At 37.0% G+C, this 25,710-nt stretch overlaps 1 protein-coding gene and 1 pseudogene across 1 annotated transcript; one reads left to right on the top strand and one right to left on the bottom strand.

Moving 5' to 3' along the window:
- The first annotated feature begins 4,736 nt into the window (after positions 1-4,736).
- Positions 4,737-9,405, top strand: LOC120281300 (boron transporter 4-like). The gene is given in 15 exon segments (XM_039288157.1): positions 4,737-4,877; positions 5,601-5,774; positions 5,864-5,869; positions 6,012-6,148; positions 6,150-6,205; positions 6,298-6,436; positions 6,594-6,759; positions 6,842-7,017; positions 7,143-7,316; positions 7,413-7,508; positions 7,626-7,745; positions 7,892-8,214; positions 8,325-8,604; positions 8,695-8,829; positions 8,985-9,405. Coding segments are annotated over 14 exon segments (2,010 nt in total). The 5' UTR covers positions 4,737-4,877; positions 5,601-5,602; the 3' UTR covers positions 9,015-9,405.
- Positions 9,406-23,167: 13,762 nt separating this feature from the next.
- The window catches only part of LOC120281299, a 6,140-nt pseudogene continuing 3,597 nt past the window's right edge, over positions 23,168-25,710 (bottom strand).

Here is a 25,710-nt window from a genome sequence, read left to right as displayed (position 1 = left end):
GGTTGTTGTCTTGTTTTGTTGGTTTGTTGGTTTTTTATTTGTCCATTTATACTTTTTTGATTTTTTTTAATGCATTTATGATTTTCACTATATCAAATATGAAAAAGTGGATAAGCGCATTCATTCGTTCAAAAGCCGACGAGCAATACTGACGATGAGTCACTGGGCGTGGAACCCAAGAAAACAACAAAAAAGAGGAACAATGGGTCTCCTCCTGGCCCACAAAATAAAACAACGAACTACTCCACAGACATATCCATAGCCTCCTCAGTCGTATGAGCCACCCCTGGCCCCTCAGACTGAGATCCCGTGAACTCTAAACTACGCCGAATAGAGGAAATGGAATCCTCAAGCGTCGATCTCAATCCCTCAGAAGCTGCAGAGAATCATGATAAAATGAAATGATCAGTTTTAACTGCAACATCATGTGTGTGTACGTGCGCGCACGCGGCACGTGGATATGATCATGTTATGTGATATCTCAATTCTAATTCTGATTGTGATTAAGATTCTATATAGGTTAGGGGGTGAACTAAATGATTCCATATCAAATAAATAGAAACAAGCTTTAAACTCATGTGTATGATTTAAATATAAATTAAATAGTTTAATTTTAATATATGTAATTTATTTATTTTTATAAAAAATCTAAGACGCATGTATCTCTTACGCTGTATTTGCTATAAACCCATGCTCCATTTTATCGGTCATTTTTGAACATCAAAAAGTATTTATTATTTTTTTTTCAAAATTACCCTAACAATTTATTCAATTCTATTCTTGAAATTTAATATAGGAGAGAAATGTGAAGATATAAATTAAGGGTAATTATGGAAAGATAACTAATTTTTTATTAAATTATGTGAAATAACCAACTTTCTTATTATGTGAGATTCGGTTATTCATAACAGATAAAAAAGAAATGAGGGAGTACAAGATAAAATGATCCAGGTTAATATGAACTTGTTCTATACCAGCTCTAGTTTTTTTTAAAATTTATGAAGTATTAAATATTGTTTTTTAAAATTTATTTTTCATATCTAATATTTTTTATAATTTTTAATAAATCATATTTCAACTGCATAGTAATTTTAAAAAATTAATATAATTTTTTATAAAATTTGGATTATCAAGATCGGAAGGAGTAATTTTAGCTAATTCCTAAAATTATATATATATATATATATATATGCATAATAAACTAAATTTTTGAATTATAATTCGTAACCGACATTATAAAAGTTGGAGGTTTTGATTTGAAAGCATATATCCGTGGGTGACTCATCTCAAATAGATTGTTCATTATTAAATATTGGAAAAACTTTGATGCAACTTCCCAAAAATATTTAATATTTATTTAATAAAAAAATCATATTATTATTGCATTAATAATTAGGAAGGATGATTAAATAATATTGCATTAATTAAAACAATGATTGGTTCATGCTTTGACCTTTGGGAGAGATTGTTAAACAATAAAAAAATTAAAAAAAAATTCAAGTATAAAGAATACAATAATGTTGACATCTGCTCCAAGTTTTTAGCTCAATTTGTTGGAATCCATCCACATAAATACACAAACACAAAATATCCCCAGGAGAGAGGCTTAACATAATTAATTAATTACTTAATTAAACTCAAATTTTTAAATAGGATCTTTGATTCATTTAATAAAAGCTTACTTTTATTTAAATTTATTTTAATAAATATCTATATGAGATTTTTGTTAATGTTTTACTGGCTCTTATTGACTCGTCTTTATAATAAATTGATATTTTAAATTTGTCTGTATAAACTCAAACACAGAAACATAAAATAACAATATAAAAAATTTAAAACTATTTTTTATCATTAGAAAAATTAAACATTAAATTGGTGCTGAACCGTTTTTTTTTATTAAATATGATATTAAAAAGGATAGTGGGAAAAGATAGGAATTCAAAATTTTAGTTAATTTTATAAAGTTCTTTGAGATTATATAATACTAATTGACTATTAAAATAAAAAATTAAGGTCTTAATTAATTATGATAAATAATTATTAGTCGGTCTCTAAAATTATAAAACTTTAAGATTGTGTTTTTTTTTTTTATTTAACTTTTTTAAAATAATATTGAGGCTTTTAAAAATGAGAGGTCATTGTTCTAATCGAGGTTGTCGGGACCCGGCAGAGACAATGACCCTGGCTAAGCCCAGTGGGTCGATGGTCGATGGGTTCGATCAGGATTGACCTGAGGGTTGAACCGAGGGTCAATAATTAAATATAAAAAAATATTATAATAATTAATAATGAACAAATATAATATTAAACCCATAATTATATTATAAAACCTACTCAAATTTGATATTTAAATTGATAAATGACCTTATATACAATAGAGTTTTCTAATTATGTCATTTATTTTTACATTTTTTAAATATTTACAAATTTAATATATTAATATATAATTATCGAACTTCTCTCGGTGTTATTTATTTATTTATTTGTTTATTGGTTAATTTTGTTAAAATAAATAAAAAATTAATTCACTAATTCTTATATCTCAATTGAGTTTTTATTTTGTTTTAAATTTTCTTATATTTTTTATTTAATTAGAATACTTTTAATTTTTTATATTTTTTTATAATAAAAATTACACTCTTTTTATTTTTCTTAATAAATTAAATTTTTTTAGAAAGTATTTACATAACACATTAATATATTTTTTATTTTTTTAAATGTTAATTTTTTTGTTGGTATGTTTATGATATATATATATATATATATATATATATATATATATATATATATATATATATATATATATATATATATATATATATATATATTGTAATTCTATTTATTTATGAGAAAATAATAATAAATTATTAAATATTGTAAAAAAAAAAATTAAACATTATGATCCCGATTGACTCACGGGTCAACCGGTTCCCGATCGAATCGCCGGATCATCGGGTTTTTAATCTCGGATCGATGAGGGATATCTGGGCCAGTACGTGCCGGTTCCGGTTTTCCGGTTGAACCGGCCGGGCCGGTCTGGCTCTGACAACTTTAGTTCTAATAGCCATTCGTTTGAGCCTCCCTTGAATAAACCCACAATACCAATTTTATGACATCACAAATAGATATATTAGAAAAATAAATAAATAAATAGATATAAATAAAACAATTAAATTTAATCAAAGAAAAAGCTTAAAACATAATATTCTTTGCCGCTTGTCGCTTTTGTCAATATATATGTACACATAAAATGAATCTCCAAAATTAATGTCACAATCTATTGTTTTAATTAGTATTATTTGTGAAATTACTCATTAATAGAATAACTAATTAGAAATATACATTTCAACTCTTACCAATATCAAATGTATACTTTTCATTTATGCAATTTTTCAGTCAATATGACTAAAGATGCATAATTAAAATTGAACAAGGATGCATCCTCAATTTCTTCCAAGAAAATTTTATTTTTACAAAAATGACCATTTAAAATAATAAAATAATAGTTTTTTTTTTATCAATTTTTCATTTTTATATCTCTTACGTATTTCTTTATATCTTGTTTCTCCCTGTGATCAGGTACATCTTTGTTTTGTTTTAATATATATCTAATTTATTCATTTTTTTAAATGGTTTTCTTGTAGTAGAACCTTTACCTACATTTGCATAGGAATAGAAAGAACATAAAGAACATGTATTAAAATATACCAGTACTTTAATTGATGCTACCATACATTTGTAATGCAAAACTAAATTTAAATTAATATTATTAACATTAATTTATTTATTTTTACAAAAAAATAATAAAATTTCTATATACATCAGAGTGTGAACACAAATTGAAACTAATCATCCAACCCATGCGAACTGATCGGAAAAGGAGGACAACTCGTTTATATTATTGTTTTCAACAACCTTGAACTTAAAAATCTTTTTAAAAAAATTTATTTATTTTTTTATTTTTTTATTTTTTTAATAAAAATGAATAAATCATAATTTTATTAAAAAAGAGAAACAATAAATATAACAAAAATAACCAAAAAAAAATAGTTTACAAAAGATCAGAAAACCACACTAGAAATTCTTCACCAGGGATAAAGCACTCCTAAGAGAACAAACACAACCAAGCAGAGACAAAATAAAGAGAATAAAAAAGATAGAAACACCAGTGAGAGAAGAGAGTCCACTAGAAGGCAATATTTTTTTATTTTTTTATTTTTTAATAAAATGAAGTATCTCATGTTATAAATTTTTTTATTAATTCATATTTTAAATTTAAAATATTATATAATAAATAAATAAAAGGACAGGAGAAGGCAGGCAGTGCCGAGCTTCCTGCAGAACAGCAAGTGGTCCACAGGCACGCGTTACAGCTGGTCATTCGTCCATTCTGGGCACCTGCTGAGCTGGCTTCTTTTTTCCAATAACACCCTCTCATTTATTCATAATTAAATACGAGTCGTACATTCTCCGATGAGATCCGACGGTTGGGATTAAAAGCACACGAAAAAATCAAGTTTTATTCTTTCCTATAATTATATCACCGCTCTTCGTCTTCATCGGACTCGTTTGACTAGAAAAATATCCAAACAGCGACCACAGGGCGGCGCTGGGAACCACCAGCCTCTCCGGCCACTCACCATCCGCCACGTGTCGAGAGTAAACGTGCATTTTGTTGCGCGATCCACCAATCACTGGCGTGTTGTGTTTTTTGTTTTCCAAAGCCCGCGAAGTCCAGTGATGAAAGTTTCGGCTATAAATACGCTTTCCAAGGTCTCGTTTTTCTCTCAAGATTTCCATTGAGTAGTGGTGTTGTGCTTCTTGGTTCTCTTCTCCGATCGGCCGTCGTCATTTCATTGCTTTGGTTGGAGTTTCTGGTAATCTACTTGCTCATCATTCCCTTTTAAGTTATGTGTTTTTTTGTTCGAAGATCTCTTGTTGTGATGTTGAAGGATGTGATTTGTTTTGTTTGTTTTTTTTTAAAAAAAAAAGTCTTGACTTTTCATGTGTTTTTCTACCTTTTCTGTGATAAAGGTGAAATTTTGCCAAAAAAAAAAGCAATTTTTTTTTTATTATCAGGTAATTCATGTTATTGGTTCTATCGCCTCTGGTGTCATATTAGTGTGTTTTTACGATCTTCCTTTACATGGATTAAAGCTAGTATTCTAATGCTTCTGGACTTCTTGATGGATTAGTGTCATTTTTCAATTTTTTTTTTTTATAAATTAGTGTTATTGTTTCATGAAATGGTTTTGTTTTGTTGAGAAAGATTCTGTCAGTTGTTTTCTAGTGTCTCTGTACAATGTTTTCTTTTTGCTCGTGAGCTACCTTTAGCTGTTTTTCGTGTTGGATCTAGTGGTGTTGTTTTTATTTATTTCTCCATCTCATGTGAATGTTGTCTTTTTTTAGTTTTTTTACCAATAATATATTGCTTTCATTATAGAAAGATGCATTTTTTTGTTCAAAGAGAAGATGCATTTTTGCAGCGTTCTGGGCCGACTTAATAGCATGAAATGCTTTTCCGGCCTTCACTTTGGTGTTGATTATGCACTAAAGTGTTTATGCTTGCATAGCTGAACCAGTTTATCTTTGTTGCACAGGAATGGATCACATTAAGAGTCCATTCAAGGGAGTTAGTGAAGATTTCAAAGGAAGAGCAGCATGTTATAAGCAAGATTGGGTTCGTGGATTCCATTCAGGCTTCAGGTTGATCTCTCAGGCACTCATGAGGCTTTGTGTTTGCTCTGTTATGTTTCTTATGATTTTTCTTTCTGGCGTGCAGGATTTTTGGCACCTACTATGTATATCTTCTTTTGCATCTGCTCTCCCTGTTATTGCATTTTGGAGAGCAACTGAGCAAAAGAGACAGGTATAAATTTTTGGATAAATTGAAACTTCTTTTTAATTTTGGTACAACCTTAATCTGAATTTGTTTCAATAGTTATCTACAAATCTATAGTGTTGTGGATGTGTATGTTGGTTGAAAATGATTTTTATGTTTACTGTGGTAGATGGGGCATTGAGCACAGTTGAAACTTTAGCTTCTACTGCCATTTGTGGCATAATACATGCAATTCTTGGTGGACAACCCATGCTGATTGTTGGAGTCGCTGAGCCAACAGTGATAATGTACACATACTTATACAATTTTTGCCAAGCATCGTTCTGATCTGGGTGGGCGTCTCTATTTGGCCTGGGCTGGATGGTAATGGATAATATATATGTGCCTGATTTCAATTTGTTTTGTGATGTATTCTGGGTTTTTCTAATTTGTTTTTTTCTCCTAATTCGGTGCAGGGTTTGTATCTGGACCGCTTGCTTCCTTTTTCTTCTTGCAATGTTCAATGCTTCTGCCATTATCAGTAGATTTACTAGAGTTGCAGGAGAACTCTTTGGGATGTTGATCACTGTTCTCTTCATTCAAGAAGCTATCAAGGTGCACCATCATCTGAGTATATCTACAAAGTCTGTTACTGATGCCTCGTATAATTGAACAGGAATTTTAGTGATCAATATTTTACTCTTTTCCTGTTAGCAAGTAATATATATATTTTTGCATGGCCGCTTATTCATACAGTTTGCTTCAATTGCAGGGTATTGTTAGTGAGTTCAATATACCAAAGGGTGAAGACCACAGTCAATCTCTTTACCAATTCCATTGGCTATATACAAATGGATTATTGGGCATCATATTCTCAATCGGCTTATTATACACAGCATTGAAAAGCAGGAGGGCGAGGTCATGGCGTTATGGCACAGGTTTGTGAGTTCTCCTAGGCTTCCTAATTGATAACTATGATTGTATGGTTATGAATATCTGTATTTTCACTGATTTCTACAGGTTGGTTTAGAAGTTTCATTGCTGACTATGGAGTCCCCTTGATGGTCCTAGTGTGGACAGCAATGTCATATGCAGTCCCAAACAAAGTTCCTTCTGGTGTTCCAAGGAGGCTGTTCAGTCCACTTCCATGGGAAGCAGAATCATTGCATCATTGGACTGTTGCAAAAGGTAATCATGTTCTTGTCTAAATAAAAATAGTTAATATTTTGAATCATTAGCAAACCTTGATTCTGATGGCTGGTCTCATGTACTTTATTATAATAATCTTTCGCTGCTAATTTTGCTCTACTGGAAACTACAGGATCTGCTGTCTGTTCCCCCCACATACATATTTGCTGCTCTGATACCAGCTGTAATGGTTGCGGGACTATACTTTTTCGATCATAGTGTTGCTTCGCAAATGGCCCAGCAGAAGGAATTTAACCTGAGAAATCCTCCTTCTTACCATTATGATATACTGGTCCTTGGTCTTATGGTGGGTGTCTTTCCTGTTTTTGCAATTCTCCATGTTGTCTTCCTCCCTATCCTGATCTATCTAAAATTTTAATGGTTTGAATTAAAATCAATTCAGGTTTTGATTTGTGGGTTGCTAGGAATACCCCCTTCTAATGGGGTCCTACCTCAGTCACCTATGCACACTAAAAGCCTGGCAGTTCTCAAGAGACAGGTGTGTAGAAAATTTGAAAACCTTTTGTATCCTGTACAGCTGAAGATGTATTCCTTGGCCAATGCTAAAAATTTGGATTTCAGATTATTTAATTATTATATTGTTCTCCTATTCCAGTTAATCCGTAAGAAGATGGTCAATTGTGCCAAGGAGAGCATAAGACAGAAGGCTAGCAGCACAGAAATCTTCGGGAAAATGGAAGAGATTTTCATAGAAATGGATGAACGGCGTACTCCTGTGAGTAATTATCGCATGTTAAAGGAAATAAAGTTTTACAAATACATGGAGATATACATTGATGCTCTTATATACTTTGTTGCAGTCTATGAGTGCATCACAAACTTGTTAGTGTCTCTGTTCTGACTATAAGTTTTTTTCTGCAGACAATAACAGTGGATAAGGAGCTCAAGGACCTTAAGGATGCAGTTATGAGAAATGAAGACAATGGCATGGAATTGAATGGTCCTTTTGATCCAGAGAAGCACATTGATGCCCACCTACCTGTTCGAGTCAATGAGCAAAGAGTCTCCAATTTATTACAGTCCCTTTTGGTTGGAGCTTGTGTAGGAGCTATGCCATTTATCAAGAAGATACCAACATCTGTTCTTTGGGGATATTTTGCTTACATGGCCATTGACAGTCTTCCCGGGAATCAGTTCTGGGAGAGGCTATTACTTCTATTCATTACTCCTCGCCGCCGGTTCAAGTATGGATCTCATATCATTATCTTGATCACCATTTTTGTCTTACACATTTTTTTCCAAAAAAAAATGATCCAATACTCAGAATTTCTGATAATCAACTGCAATGTTACAGGGTTCTTGAAGGTCCTCATGCTTCATTTGTGGAGACAGTACCCTTTAAGGCAACAGCAGCATTCACAATCTTCCAATTTGTGTACCTTCTACTTTGCTTTGGTGTGACATGGATACCGATCGCAGGAATATTGTTTCCATTACCATTTTTCCTCCTGATTATTATTAGACAGCATGTTCTACCAAAGTTCTTTAGACGGCATCACTTGTCGGAACTGGATGCAGCCGAGTATGAAGAATTCTGTGCAACACCTCGCCGTAACGGCAGCTTTTCATTCCATGTAAGTGAAAATGTTAAAATCCATTAGAGTTTTCTCAGATTCGGTGAATGAATTTGTCATTCTTATCAATATGAAATATTATGTTTGCAGGACTGCGAAGAATCCGAAACTGGCAGTGGCAATGACAGTGTGGAAGTTTGTGATGCTGAGATTCTAGATGCTCTAACAACCAGCAGAGGAGAGTTTAAACGTAGATCTGTTAGCTTCAATGATAGGTCCCTGCAGGTAATAAACCTCAGAAGCATTGCAAAACATCAGGAAAGAATTAAATATTATAAACAACCAAATGCTAAGATCAAGACTAGCATATAACTCCATTAGTAAATGACATTGCATTTTAAGAATAATATTCTTATCAATCTTTTTGCTGTTTGTTGTAGGTTCATCCAGAGCAGGTCCCTCAAAAGTAAATGCAAATTGAAATGAAGAAGGTTGTTGCTAGTAAAACAGTGAAAATACTGTCTTGGTGACAAGATTCTAATCATTCTTTGGTTTTTAATTTGGTGGTCTGGACCATGATTTTCTTTGAAGGAAGGAAGTGCTTGAATTTTCAGAGGATAAAGAGAGAATTCAAGAGCAATTAGGAATGACATCTGATTTCCATTTTGTCACTAAATGTACAGATGAATATTATGACCTGTTTGTTAGACTTTACAAGCTAATGTACTATTTTGAATGGAAAACAAGAGCTTGATCAAATTCAATTTCTCTGTTCCATTGTTTTCTTGTATTTTGAATTCTCTGGCATGAAATTGATAGATGAAGAAAATGATTACTTGATCCAAAGCAGTGTAAATGTGATTTCGTGGAAGTACTATTTAATGAACACTTTCATCTATTAATTTTTTTTTTCATATATAAATTAATAAACCACAATAAGTATTTTTTAACTATTAACAACATGGAGTCGTTGCATGAAGACCTCCTCGGCGGCGCCCGCGGAGGTGAGCGGGGAGGAGCTCGTGGCGGTGGGCAGGGCGCAGGTAGGAGATTTCCGGTGAGAAGGCAGGTGTACTCGCACCCCCGGGCTTCTGGTGGGGGACGCTCTACTGCGCTTTCTATCCAGGTCCCGAGAAGTTCTCATGTTAGGCCGGGGCTCTCGTTTGCCCAGGCAACTAGTCCGCCGAAAGGAATTTCTCCTCCGGGTGAGGCTGTCACTGAGGGAGTTGAGCAGCAGGACTGGACTACCGTCACGAGTCGTAGAAACAGATCCAGCCCGAAACCAACTACTCAGGGACCAGATCGAAGCCCGGGAGAGGTTTCTCCTAGCTCTCATTTCCCTGTTGCTGGTTCCAAAAGACGTCGCTCACCGGAGACTTGTGGGTGATGTCTTCGGACGTCGCACAAAACTGAGGAATGTCGTCATCTTCTGACCTGTAAACGGTGTGGGGGTGCGGGGCACATGGCGGCCGGATGTCGTGTGGAGTTGCAGGCTTCACCGAGGCAGCGTCGGGTGCGGCCGCAAGCTAAAGTGAGAATCTCGCCTTCTGCTAGAGCTATCCAGAGCCATCCAAGGCGAGAGGAGAACCTAGTGGATAGGGTGCACCCCCAAAAGGCTCATCTCTCCATCTCGTTAACTCAAGAAACTTCGAAGCTTAGAAAAGAACTCTCGAAAATCATTGTGCTAGACGTTGTTTCAGGTCAAACTAATGAGGACATACTGCTAGAGTTCCTCCCAGGAGCACTTAACACTCCAAGGGTGGATGCGGTGTATGAATTCAGGGGTAATTCATACTTGGCTACGCTGTGCAGTGAAGAGGAAGCTCTTAAAGCGAGTAAGATTGGCGATCTGAGCCTTCCTTCGAGATTGGGTCCATGTGTCTTCTCTATCTCTCAATGGACGGCAGAGGTTGGATCGGTGGGCGCTGCGACAGGAAAGGGCCAGGTTCTACTCATTTGGAGCCTCCCCTTACATGCTTGGACGTGGCCGGTGTTGGTGGACCTGCTTCGTCCCATCGGAGAGTTAGTGGCGATCCCGCAACCTAGCAAACGACACAAGGCTTTTCTCTCAGTTCTGGTTCGATGCCGTCGATGAACTGAGCTTCCTCTTGAGATTGCACTCAGTTTCGCCATGCGGTGATTCACTGTTCTCATTACATACAACAAGCTTCCGTTTCCATCGTTCAGGAGAGACTTGGAAAAATACGTTTATTCTTCGGTGAAGACGTCGGAGGAGATTCAGGATGCGGAGGACTCTCGTTCGAGATTCACACATGAAGTTCCTCGAGAGGCCAAAGGGAAACAGGTGGTTACTGGGGTTTCGCGGGGGCTGGGAGGACAGGATAGGGAGAAGGTTGCTCGGAGAGTGGATCATGATAGAGGCCAGCAGGAATGGAGACCAAGGGAGAATGCTTCCTTGACCCGGCCGGTGAGCTTAGCTCCCGGGGTCCTGAAAGAATTAGAGGTGGTGTCCCGGTCGGTGAGCGTAGCTCCCAGGGATCCTCTCATGCATTCGTTGGAGGCCCGACCGGTGAGCGCTGCTCCCGAGGCCCGGAAGATGCTTTCCAGATCGGTGTCCGGCCGAGAGACGGCTTTGACTGATCCGGCGAAGGTTTTATCCGTTGGGTTAGAACCGGTGGAGCTTTCGAAGGAGATGCGTGAATTACTCGGGGGATCAACGCCGTTGCATGGCACTGGAGTTGATGGGGAAGTGGTTGGTGTTGTCGCAATGGGATTGGTAGAGGTTGTCGCTCGTCAGGTGGGTGACGTTGGGGTGCCTGGAGATATGGGGAATGGTGAGAAGACAAGTGGTGAGGGGTTGGAACCTTCTCCGGAGGATCAGGAGAACCGAACCAGTAATCCCTCGCTGGGCCCCGCCACAACCCCTTTGAATGAGCAAATTGGGCTCATCACTACTGGCCCATTTTCTCTACAAGCTGGGCCAGAAAATGTGGATCAAGATTTTGTTCCATCCTCTCAGCTTGCTGGGCCGAAGAATGACCAGATGGGCCAAGTCACTATCCCTCAGCTTTATGGGCTGGAGATTAAGAATAATGCTAATGATGTTCCCTTAGAGGAAGGGGTTTTTTGTGACCCATCGCACCCACCTTCGCAGCTTATTCCTCCACCTAATTTCGATTGGGTTTTCCTTTATGGGATTTGGACACTTGTACCGAAAAAATTCATTTCTGATATCTCCGCTCGCTCCAATCGAGAAGGGAGCCTGGATCATCATGAAAATTTAGAAATTTGGAGCTCCGAAAACTAGGAAGATGAATTAATTCAAGAGGCTGGGAACCAGGGGATGGCTACTCCGGGCAATGGGGGAGATAGCTCAGATAGTCGGCGTACCGAAGATTCAGAGACTGATTTTGAAGAAAAAATTCGCCGCTTACTTCACACTGGTCAAACCGATGACACCTCTCTTGGTGCTCGAAGAAGTGAGAAGAGGAAGAAGCCCTCCTCCCGCTGAATGAGGAAGCAGGTTTCATCTCACATCCTCCTAGATCAGTTAAGAAAAAGGGGACTGCTACGCCATCACCAAAAGGTACTTCTTTTGACCCTCTTCTTATTGCTGATTGGACTGATGTGCAATTAAATAACTACTGCAATGCTTGTGTTATTGTTTTTGATTCTTTGCTTCATAGAGATAATTGCTTTGCTCATGTTCGCATGCTTGAATCAAATCGTCGTACATCCCTGAAGAAGGATACTGCAGGTCCCTCTAGTTCAGGGCCTGTCACGGGTTTAAATTAGTTTGTTTATGAATATTTTAAATTGGAATGTTCGCGGTCTAGGAATGCCCTCTAAGAGTTTCCTAGTTAAGGATTTTCTGCAGCTTCATCATGCGGACATCTGCTGTCTGCAAGAATCTAAATTAGGTGTGATTGACCCATCCACTTGGCGCTCTATTGGTGGTCCCCGTTTGGACCACTTTGCTTACACCCCAGCTATTGGTACGGCTGGTGGCATAATTATTGGTTGGAATAGCGTCCTATTTGATGGTAAGATGCTTTTTGCTGGTTCCTATTGTCTGTCACTTGAATTTAGAAATAAATCTAATAACGTGACTTGGGTTTGCACTTTTGTGTACGGTCCCAATGCCAGACACCTAAAACTGGGGTTCTGGGATGAGCTTAGAACCTGCCAGCCTAATATTGAGACCCCGTGGGTCATTTGTGGTGATTTTAATGCTATTTTCTCACCTTCGGATAAACCGAGTGGGCCAATCAATAGGGAGGATCTTAGAATGGCACAAGATTTTGTTAGTGACCTTCAACTTCTAGAGCCTCCTTCCTTTGGGAAACGTTTCACTTGGACTAACGGACAGGAAAACCCGTTTTGGGTTAAGCTAGATCGCTTCTTAGTTAACTCCAACTGGATGGCCTTGTATCCTAAGGTCTTCCAAAATGGTTTGCCCAGACTTGGATCGGATCATGTCCCAATTAGGCTTGAGTCCGGTATCCATAACCCGATTGCTCGGCCCTTTCGCTTCGAACAGGCTTGGTGCTTGGTTGACAATTTTTCAGACCTGATCAAGGAGTGGTGGATTTCCTATCAGCCTGTTGGCTGTGGTGCATTTGTTATTGCTAAGAAAATCATGCGAATCAAGGAACATCTTAAGCATTGGGTGAAATGTGAGTTTGGTTCGATTAAACTTAAGAAATTATCCCTGTTGCATGAGATTGCGAATCTTGATGTGACAAGAGAATCCCGCCCTCTTTCGACTTTGGAATCCACCACTGAGGCTAATTTAAAAGGAGAATTAGGGTTGATCCTCAAGCAGGAAGAGGTTTACTGGAAGCAGCGTGCTAGAGTGACCTGGCTTAAAGAAGGTGATGAGAACACTAGCTTTTTCCATGCAGTCGCTAATGGGAGACGTAATAAGAATTTCATCCCCTGGGTGTTGAAGGATAATTTCAAAGTTACGAATAACAAAGGCATAGGGGAAGCCTTCACTTCCTTCTATCAAAACCTCTATAGCTCGACTCAAACGCATCGTCACCAGATTGTTTGGGGTGAGTTATTGGGCTCCAAAGCTAATCATAATCTCTCTAATCTGGATTATCCCTTCACTCAGGAGGAAATCAAGGCTGCTGTGTTCGGCATGCCGGCGGAGAAAGCACCGGGGCCGGATGGTTTGTCACTTTTTTTCTTCCAGAAATTCTGGGATATTGTCAAGGATGACATTTTTAGAGTGTGTGATGACTTCTTTTGGGGCAGAGCTAACCTTGAGAGAATTAACTGGTCGAATATTGCATTAATTTCCAAGAGGCTATCACCGGATGATCCCTCACATTACCGCCCGATCAGTCTTATTAATTCAACCCTCAAAATTCTGTCAAAAATTTTGGCGACTAGACTGGGACGTACAATTAATGAGCTGATCGACACGTCTCAGTCTGCCTTTATCAAGGGTCGCTGCATTATTGACAATATCGCCACAGCCAACGAGATGATTTTCTTAATGCAATAGAATCGCCTACCTGGCTTGATCCTAAAGGTGGACTTCTCAAAAGCATTCGATTCTGTTGATTGGAGCTTCTTGCTGGAGCTTTTAATTGCTCGAGGTTTTAGCGATAGATGGGTAGGTTGGATCAAGTCTATCCTTTTCTCCTCCAAGGCTAAATTTCTTATCAATGGTGTGCAAAGTGGTTATGTTAGATACAAAAGGGGCCTATGACAAGGAGATCCTCTCTCCCCTTTGCTTTTTACTCTGGTGGTGGATGTTCTCAGCACAATGATCAACAATGCCCTTAACTCGGGGATCTTGCATGGGGTTATGTTGAACAATTCAGGGGTAAAGTTGTGCCACCTACAATATGCGGATGATCTCCTCATCATGACTTCAGGAGGTGGGGAAGACCTTCGAATTATTAAACTGATTCCTTATATCTTTGAAGGCCTTTCCGGGTTAGCTGTCAATTCCAATAAATCTTGTTTATATACCACACGGAAGGATTTGGAACCGCCGAGTTACTTAGCGGAGACTGTGCACTTTAGTAAGGGGACCCTGCCCCTTACTTATCTGGGGATCCCTATCTCTGGTGGTCGCCCTAGGAAGCAGGATTGGGATATCCTTATTAATAAAATCTCGGCGAGATTAGGGCTTTGGAAATCGAAGTTTCTATCCTTAGGGGGTAGACTCACGCTGTTTAACTCAGTGCTCACGGCTATTCCCACCTACTGGATGTCGATCTTCAAACTTCCCAGCTGGGTGGTGAAGAGCATTGATAAGATTAGGAGGGATTTTCTATGGTCAGGTCCGGATTTCCAGCAGCGGATGGCTAGGCTCGTCAGCTGGAATCGCCTATGCCGGTCTAGGGAGCAGGGAGGATGGAACATCCTTAATATTGAAACCTTCAATATCGCTCTGCTCGGAAAATGGTGGTGGAAGATCCTCTCGGGAAGTTGGTGGTGTGGGGAGGCCATTTTTCAAGAAAATTATTTTAGTAGAATTCCTTACTGGAATCTTTTTCACAAGCGTAGGGCCAGAAGATCCTTCCTGTGGAATGGGATTTTACAATCCCTACCTGCCTTCCGAATCAACGTTGTGACTTCTGTGGGAGACGGGCTTACCACCCTATTCTGGCATGACAACTGGGTGGAGGGTCGTTCCCCTGCAGACATCTGGCCCCACCTGTTTCTGTCAGCTAGCAACAAAGAGTGTACCGTAAGGGATCTGGCCGAGGCACCTGGGGGGCCTCCGTTGGGGGATTACGCTCCAATTAGAAGGGTATTTGATAACATTAGAGCGCTCCTACCCTTAGCTGCCGATCAAAGATATTGGCGTCTGTCTTCGAATGGGGTCTTTTCGGTCAAATCCTTTTACAACTTCTTGAATGATAGAGGTCTACGTTGCCGCTGGACCCCTATCATTCTCAAGAGTTGCTGTCCTAAGAAGGTCAATCTCTTCAACTGGTTAGCTTGGGACGATAAGATATTGACTTTGGAAAACTTAGCTTACAGGCGCTGCAACCCCTTTCCTACTCCCACTTGTGTGATGTGTCATGCGGATGTGGAGTCGTCAAATCATCTGTTTACCCATTGCCCGGTGGCACTGCACATTTGGAGCTTCTTTGGTCAGCTTTTCGAGATCCGTGGCAGCCCGACCTCTTTAAAAGAATTATGGGGGACTTGGCGTTCGTCCATTAGAAAATCCTTGTCCTCTTTCTGGGACTTACTGATTAGAGCCATCACCTGGAACATTTGGCTTGAGCGAAATGCATGCATTTTTTCCTCTGCTTGTGCCTCTACTGTTATTATTATTATTAAAATTGTTCATATGGTGCTCATGTGGTGTAATGCAGTGCCAGATTCCAAGAGAGCTAAATTGGAGGAGCCGCTGAAGAAGATCAAGCTGAGTCTTGAGTTCATATCCTCTAGGGACACGGAGTCTGTCCCCCCTGAGCCTCCTTCCTCCCCTAGCGTGGTGTAGTTTCTGAGCTTCTGTTTCCCCTGTGAGTGGTCTCTTGGGGGGTGGGGGTGCAGTGGTTTGTTTCCCCCTGTTTTGTGTCCTGGTCGTTGTGGTTGCTTTCTCCACTTCTTGTGGTTGGTCTAAACTAGTCCTATATTTTGTACTGTTTTTCCTATTAATGCATGTGGTTTATCCACTTTTTTTCAAAAAAAAAACAATAAGTATTTTTAATAAAATTAAAAAAAAACTATAGAAAAGTAAACATGATCTCTGTTCCATTGTTTGATAATAACATTATTGCTGCCCAGGAAGTGATCTTTAATCTTCAAAAAAAGAAATTACTTGGCTTTGCTTTAAAGGTTGATTTTGCTAAAGCTTTTGATTCATTAGATTGGAACTTTCTTCTTGAAATTCTTAAAGCTAGAGGTTTTGGCAACCGTTGGATTTCTTGGATACACACCATTCTCAATTCTGCCAAAACACAAATTCTCATTAATGGAACACCTCAGGGGTATATCCGATGCAAAAGAGGATTAAGACAAGGTGACCCCCTTTCTCCCATCCTTTTCACATTAGCGGCTGATACCCTCAGTGCTATGTTCTACCATGCTATTAATTCCAAAGTTTTAGTTGGAGTTTAGCTCGACCACTCAAACAGCATCTGTCAATTACAATATGCAGATAATTTAATTATTTTTTCTGCTGGTGGACATGATGATCTTAAAATCATTAAATTATTACTTTATCTCTTTGAAGGTTGTTCTGGTCTTTCAATTAATTTTTCAAAGAGCTGTCTTTGCTCAAATTTTGGTTATCAACCTCACTCATCTTCAGCTAGAATTCTCAATTGCAATAGGGATTGTCTACCCATTACATACATGGGTGTTCCCCTCTCTGGTAGACGTCCTAGGAGACAAGATTGGACAAGGATAATTGATACCGTCCGCGATAGGCTTTCACACTGGAAAGCAATTTACCTTTCCCTGGGGGGCGACTTACCCTTATCAATTCTGTACTTTCATCACTCCCAATGTACTAGATGTCTGTATTTAAACTTCCTGCTTGGGTCATTCATGAGATCGATAAGATCAGAAGAGATTTCCTTTGGAAGGGCCCGGATCTGGGATCTAAGGAAATTAGATTAATTGCTTGGAAAAGAATCTGTCGACCCCGTAACATGGGTGGTTGGGAATTTTGGATTTACAGGTCTTCAACAACGCGTTGCTGGGCAAGTGGTGGTGAAAAATCACAACAAAGCCGGTCTCCTGTTGGACCAAGATAATCAATGCCAACTACGCGATTAGAGAATCGCCTGCCATTTTATATCATCAACCACCTAGAAATATGTCTTTCTTCTGGTTGGGAATTAATGCCATTCTACCGTCAATTCGATCTTGTATAACCAAATCAATTGGGAATGGTAATAATACACTTTTCTGGTTTGATAGATGGTTAGAGGGTCTATCTCCAAAAGATCGTTGGCCATCACTTTTTTTGGACTGTTCTTCTCCTTGGATTACAGTAAGAAAATTTATTCATATTCTTAATTCCCGTGGTAATTCATTCAGAACAATCTCCGCAAACGATTTTGTCATAATTCAAAATTATATTCCGAATTGTCCCAATGACTAAGAGGATTCCTTTTTTGGTCATTAAATAGAAATGGAGCCCTCTCTATCAAATCATACTACAACTTTCTTATTGATGGAGGAATTCGTAGTCAACTTTACTCCAAATTCTGGAAGATAAAATCACCTAGTAAAATAACTTTATTCTGTTGGCTTGCCTGGGAAAATAAAATTCTGACTCTTAAGAATCTTTTTAAAAAAGGTTGTAATCCAAATACCACTGACACATGTATTCTATGTCATAACAACTCAGAAACAGTGGATCACATTTTCATTGATTGTATTTTCTCATAAAGAATCTGGTCTTACTTTAAATGTTTAATAGATATTGATACTCTTCCATCCTCTGTTTCTAATATCTGGACCACTTGGATCCCCTCTTTAAATCCTACTTCCAGGATTATCTGGGATCTCTGTTTTAGAGCCATCTTCTGGAATATCTGGCTAGAACACAACAACCGTTCTTTTAATCAAATTCAGTCTCCCATTTTTTCTACTCTCTACAAAACAGCTAATTTGCTTCTTTCTTGGATTTCTGCAGATGCGGAGGCCCATCAGCAGGAACCCTCAGATGTTGTTCAGAGGATTAAACGCTCCCTTAACTTCCTGAGCTCTAGATCAACCGATCTCACTGGTGATTCGGTGCACACCTCTGGTCAGGAGTAATCCGCTCTCGTTGTTGCTGGACAGGCCTGTGTCTCCTGATGGTTGACTTCGCCGGCCCGACTTGTTATCTTTACTCTGCTTGTCTTTTCTATTTTTTTCTTTTCAGATCTTGATTTGTTTTCCTCATCCCCGAGTGAGGGAAAAGCATGTCTTTATATTTTTCTTATGTCACGTACTTTTATTTTTTTCTTCCTGGACTTGGTGTTTTTCTCATTTACTTTCTCTCTTTTTTATTAAATATGTGGTTTATCCACTTTATTCAGTAAACATGAATACAACATTGTTGGTTTTCTTTTGTTCTTTCTGATTTAGTCTCGTGATTCATTTTTGGTGATTCAGGTCCCTTTCTCTCTTGGTTTGTTGTCTTTTTTTCGCTTTTTGTACTTATGTTTCATTTTACATTGAATCAATGGTTTATTTAATTTTAAAAAATTGTGAATAGAACTAAAATAAATCACATAATGCATTGGAGTTTACCGAATTACCACTTGCTTGTTACAACTACATTACTTTTAATTATTAATAAAAGGTATAATATCCGAATTAGTCTCTCTACTTTTCTCCTTCTCTTTTGGTCCTTCTACTCAGAAATGCTCCCAAGTGGTCCCTCTACTCTTGAAAATGGTTCTACTTAGTCCCTTCTACTTTAAAATAGATCAATTATTTACTGTATTTTTTAAGAGTAGAGGGACTAGATGGAAAGAGATTAAAGGTAGAAGGACTAAATTGGGTCATTTTCAAGAGTAGAGGGATTAGTGGGGTACATTTCTGAGTAGAGAGACCAAAAGAGAAAAGAGTGAAAAGTAGAGGGACTAATTCAAGTATTATACCTTAATAAAATAAAAAATTTCTTAAATGGATATGATTAGAACATGATTGGCTCACATGCAACTTATCTGCCATCTTGGAATCCAATAACTATGCATTAATTTAAGGCTTATCTTGGAGGGAACATTCTCTAGTTTCTCTGGAAAGTTAGGTGCATTAATATTTAATTATTTTGGGGAATGGAAAAGTTTCACTGGTTTGAGTTCTTATCATTTTGCATGGAATCCACTACACATGAAAAATGCAAAGAGATAATAATAAGACGCAGGATAAATGCACGAGAGTTTATAGAACATCATATTGTTTTTTGACAATTTTTATATATATATATATATATATATATATATATATATATATATATATATATATATTAGCTAATAACTTTTTTATCTACTAACTCTTAATCTCTCATGTATAATCCTCGTGTTTTTTAAAAACAAATATATTTAAATTTTAACTCACACAAAATGTGAGTACAAATATATTAAGATATTAATTTTGTCTATTACTAATGTGTTTTGTCCACATTATATATATATATATATATATATATATCATTTTTATGATTTTATGCGATCTATTCATTTAAAATAATAAATTCATAAAAATGAGACAAAAATAAATTTTTCACGTGGAAGAGATTATCAATTTTGAATGAAAGTGAATCTCATTTTCGCTCATTTAACAAGAGAACTCTGATTAAAGATAGACGATTTCTTATAATAATGTTGTATCTGATGTATTTTATATTATATTTTATTTAGAACATGTAAATGGGATCCTCATATGCTTTTATGATATATTGTCATCGATTCTCATTTATGACAATATCTCTTATAGAGAAAACTACAATAAATTTTGATGAATTTATTTGTTATTTATTTATAATAAAATACTCCCTCCAATCTCAATTATATCTCCACTTCATATTAATTCACACAAATTAAAAAATTTAATTAAAAATTTGATGATAGTATTAAATTTATAAAAATTTATACAAACTTTTCAAATTTCTATTGATTTTTCTTTATATTTTCATAATAATTTTTAGTCCCTCTCTTAAAAATAATGTTTCACGTTTTAAAAAAAATATTGGAAAATCTAAACATATACATTAACAGTAAAAAGTAAATTTGAAATAAAAAAACTAAGTATTCTAGTAAAAACCATTAATTTTTTTTTTAATAAAGTAGACAAGCCTCATAGTCAAGGGCGTGTGCACGAGATTGAAAGAAATGAACATCCAATCTTGCACTCTCACATAGAGACGTTAGTCTCGGCCCACGTTAAGGACCAGAAATCATCACTTTGCTATCATGAGGATTTGAACTCAGGACTATAAAATTCCCCTATCTCAATGATTTAAGCCATAATAATAATAATAATAATAAAGAGTGGCAAACATGGGTGGAAACTGGGAATAACCCATTATTACATCAAGATAAACCGAGATCCAACATGAAAATAAAAAAAGAAGATAGACAAATAGAGTATATTCCCAAACACTAGAATGTTAATTAAATCCCCTTCTCAAATTAGCACTTGGAAGAAGAATTAGGTGGACAACCAGGGTCGGAAGGCCCAGACGGAGGAACAGGCCCTTTGGGTAATTTCCCAAAATGCCCCTTTTGAAACTCCGTCGATGACTGTAACGGCGGGGTGGCTGGAGTCTCACCCCCTGACGGCCCTGACGGAGGAATAGGGGCACTCTTCGGTAACTTACCTCCATAATTCATAAGACTTGGCCTTGCTGATCCCAGGCTAAACAGCATCATGAGCATGGACGCCAGAGCTATTAAGATCACCGTGGAGAACTTCACCATTGCCTGGTTTCTTTCTTGTTTAATTTCTCTGATTTGAAGGTGTTTGATTGTTTGTGTTTTTGTGATATATATATATATATAATGAGATGGTTGGGTTTTGGTATTTATTGCAGCATATCTTTGGATAGTGGAATATCTAGCAAGATTTGCACAAATTTTATTTTTATTTTTTATTATTGTTTTTTCTAATTTGTAGGCGATGGATCTTGCTTCAATTGGTAGATTTTGTGCTAATATTTTAAAGATGCGTTATTTAATTGAAGATTTTGCATTCTCCGGGAAACAGTTACGAAACCATGCTTTGAATAAAATAAATTATGAGTATATATTAAAAAGGGATTATGGTGGAAAGTTTTAAAAGTATATGAATAAAATATTGATTAGAATAATTTCTCTTGGGCCATTTTCTGGAACCTATGGCTCGAATGAAACAATCACATCTTCAATTTATTTGTTCTTAACGCATAATCAGTTATTTCTGAAATTATTAATATTGCTCTTTGGATCTCTACAACTATAGATGATCACCTTCAAATTCCAGAAGACTCCATTCGAAACCTCAGACGCTCCCTAGATTTTTTAAGCGCTAGACCATACATAGCAGATAGTACGACTCAACATTAGGCTCATGAGCTATTCACTCACATTTCCAACTCAAGAAAGCCTCGGATGCTTGGTGGTGAATTTCGTCTTTCAACTATTTCTTTTAGTATATTTTCTTATGTTTTGTGTGTCACGAGGTAAGTATCACCCCTTGTGACTGTTTCAACCTTTTGTTTGGTTGTGTTTTTTTTTTTCAAATAAAACAGTGATTTATCACTTTATTAATATATATATATATATATATATATATATATATAGTAACCTTTTCCTAATATTCTTTTAATGAGATTCAAAAAAACAAACCATCTTTTTCCAAAAAAAACATTAACATAAAATGCATGAGCTTGTTGCCAATATATATATATATATGTATAGTAACCTTTTCCTAATATTCTTTTAATGAGATTCAAAAAAACAAACCATCTTTTTCCAAAAAAAACATTAACATAAAATGCATGAGCTTGTTGCCAAGGTAGGATTTATATCAATTTTAGAATAATTAAACTTTTCTCAAATACACCCTCTCCCTCAAAAAAATAATAATAATAATAATAATAATAATAATAATAATAATAATAATAATAATATTATTATTATTATTATTATTATTATTATTAACACTCTTTCCAAAAAAAATTCCAATAATTGTTTTTCCCCAAATGACAATATGCCATAATGCCACATGAATTTGGAATAACTCCATTCACATATTCAACACCTTTATTGCAGACAGTGTGTTCATTTACCTTCATAGCACTTGAGAACTCCTAATTCGAGTTATTTTTTTTAATAATTGGTTGAAATAAAATATTTGCATTTTGTACTTGTTGCTCCCTCTCGTTTATCTTGATTTTAATCAAAACAGATAATATTTTTCCCAATATATTTGTAGAGTAGCTGTGAAAAAAAAAATCAAAAGAAACCATGGGTTAGTCCATTAGTAACTATCCATGTTTGTGATTAAAGATCTCAAATTCGAATTTTTCATATTACAATTTATTTTCTGGGTCTCCTATGAAAGTTCTCAAACCATTGTAATTGGTATACCTCCATACATGTGGTTTGTCAATTTTATAAATAAAAAATAAAAATAAAAAATCAAAATGTAAGATTATGTCTCAACTATCAGAATGAGGCCTTGATTTCTTTAATTCTTTTACCACCGATTGTGACTTGATTTCTTTAATTCTTTCACCTCCTATTGTGATGAAACAACTCCCAACATTGAACCAACCTAAGCCCTCAAACCCTTAATCAATCTTGTGCTACTTAAAATGAATAATTCCTTTTGATGATTATTTTTTAAATATCACTAGTATCTTAAGTTCATCCACTATTTTCCTCTAGTTTTAACACAAATGGATTATAAGACTTTTTCTCTTATTGTTAGCATGTTATTTCTACTTTTTAATATGTTTGTTCTTTTTGAGGTAGGACTACAAACGCCAACCGTCAGGGACGTACGTTGGACAGGGGTATCGCTGCCACGTCTTCATCCTCTAGAAAGCGGGGAGCGCGGTTCATGGGAATCGAACTCGTACCTCCCCAACATGAGGGGACCCGGGGTACCGCTGGGCTCCTCACCCGTTGGTTGTTTGTTCTCTTCTTATATGAATAAAGTTGTATCTTATTTACTTAAAAAAAAACACACACACACACCATGTTGACATGAAACATAATAGATAATACCACAATAATACAACAACATAAACAACAAACATAATCACCTGCAGTTAATTATAGTCATGACCGTTCCAAGAATCAGTGACAAGAATCAGATGATCACCATCTCTAATTAGATTAATGTCTTCAATCTCAGCACCATCCTTTGTGAGAACTTTGGCAGGAGAGAAACCAAACTTCTGTGAACCAATATAAAAGAGCTCTTCAAGTGTGGCTGGGAGCAGCACAAGCTACTAGAAATGTCACCTCTCTGGGCAGCTGATAGTCACTCTTAAAGGAGTGTTGTGATGATGCTGTTGGTGTGGATGTGAGTCTACCGCATGAACGGCAGACATTATCCCAAACAGGGAGTTATGGAAGCTTGCCTTTCTCCTTTGATGGACTTTCCCAACAGTCCCTTTCTCTAATGGAAACATCTGAGATTCCTGGGAGAGTATCTTAACTGAAGGTTGGGGACTGAACCTCCAAGGTGGTGAGACAGAGTTGGTCATCAATGTTGATTTGTCTGAGCGTTGTGATTTCTCTTTGAAGAGAGCTTTGATCTCTTCATGGCTTTGTTGGTCAGCAAGCTCTCTTGGACTCCAACCATGGTTGTCTGGTTTGTCAATGTCCGCTCCATGATCAACGAGGAATTTGACAACTTGGAGGTTTCCTTCGCAAACGGCGAGGTGAAGTGCGGTTGTTCCATCAATCTTTGGGATATTTACATCTCCGCCGTATCGAACAATTGCCTCCAGGATCTCTAAGCTGTTCTGTTGGGCAGCCATGCATGCATAGTGACCCATGTTACCAGATAAGATATCAGCACCATTGTCAGCTAGAATCCTGACCACTTCTTCATGTTTCGAGAGTATTGCATCCCATATAGGAACGCATCCATCCGAATCTGTACATGAGATGATTACACTGGTTTTATAAGAATGCAATCAGACAGTATATATGGATTGAATTGGGATCAGTAGCAAGGGATTAAGAATATTTAGTACTGATTACCTTTGCAGTTAGGGTCTGCTCCATAATCCAGAAGCAGCAAAACACACTCCATGCTTCCTTTTGACGCTGCAATGTGCTGATTTTGTGAAAACAGGATTATAATATGGTTGATTTAGTACTTCAGGAGGAAATGAATCATTTATGTTTATTTAGTGATAAGACGACAAATACGCACTAGTGGTGTGCGACCATTATTATCTGATTCATTTGGATCCAGTCCACGTCTTAGAAGTTGCTGCAATAGCAGATCATCTCCTCGGATTGCAGCAAAACATAGTGTTAGAGGCAAGTCTAATCTTCCCCGAGCAAGAACTTTTTCTATCTCTCTGAAGACTGCCTCCATTACAGGATCTTTTTGCTCCTTTAGATGCTGCATCATCAAATGACAACATCAATGGTGAGATGGAATGATAATATGAAGTGGGATCAATTTACCAACTTGATGAAAAATAAAGATGAACCAGAAGGCAGGCATAGCATGAAGGTATCATTGGTTACATGGAGTTAGTTATTTTTCAGGAAACAGAAATAAAATGAAGCATTGTTATATCTAAAAAAAGCATCCTTTATTCATGTGTAACTATAGATGAGTTAACCAATTAACCTGAAGAAGATTGTTCATAATGATTGTCCCATCACAGATATTTGCCTGAACAATATTGAGGAAAGTAGTTCGATTGATACGCAATAGTTGAGATAATCTTTTCGTACGGACTGTGAATAACTGGGGCCTATAACAGAGCACTCCAATCTCTCCCACAAGATCGCCTGTCGCAGCCTCTCGAACAATCTGAAGGATGCTAGTTTTTTCAGTCAAAGAAAAAAAGAACAAAAAAAATCCAGTTATTTCAGAAGTTTCTAACACAGAGGACTTCAAGACATTAAGAACTAACTAAACACTTGCCTGAGAACTGCCATTCTTGTAGTCTATGAGGTCCTGGAAGAAAAAGCAGATAACTGAAAATCAGGGGCATAAGTGGCGCAAGGAATGAATCAAGTGACATATGTTCATGTCATAAGGGTCATTGATGTATGCTGACACCCAGGCAGATAAAAAAATGCACCTACCACAGAACCAGTCACTACAATATAGAAATCCGTTGGAGCTTCGTTCTGCAAGATAACATCTTCCCTAGGTGGAAAATATTCGGCTTTCATTTCCGAAACCTTCAAAGATAAGTAGTGGAAACAAATTAGAAAAATGTTGCTCTAGGAAAAGTAGACGGAGAACTTTTCATCAAAACAAAGCTCTCATCCCTACCAGCTGGAAAAGCAGATCACTTGAAACACCATGGAACAGGTAGACCTTCTGGACAGTGGAGTAAAAGAGGTGATGGGTGATGCTGGACCGGATGGCTTTAGGGAGGGCATCAAGAGTCTCTTGCTGTTGAAGGCCTTCTGAATCTGTTCTGAATTTCAAGCATAAGTGAGCTAGCATCTGATCCTGCAGGTAATCTGGGAGTTGATTTCGGTGTGCAAAAATCCGAGGCAGCTTGAATTGTATCCCTCTACATTTGAGAAGATG

Source organism: Dioscorea cayenensis, chromosome 17 (genome assembly GCF_009730915.1).
Source record: "Dioscorea cayenensis subsp. rotundata cultivar TDr96_F1 chromosome 17, TDr96_F1_v2_PseudoChromosome.rev07_lg8_w22 25.fasta, whole genome shotgun sequence".
Lineage (NCBI taxonomy): Eukaryota > Viridiplantae > Streptophyta > Magnoliopsida > Dioscoreales > Dioscoreaceae > Dioscorea > Dioscorea cayenensis.
This window is presented reverse-complemented; position numbering and strand designations above follow the sequence as displayed.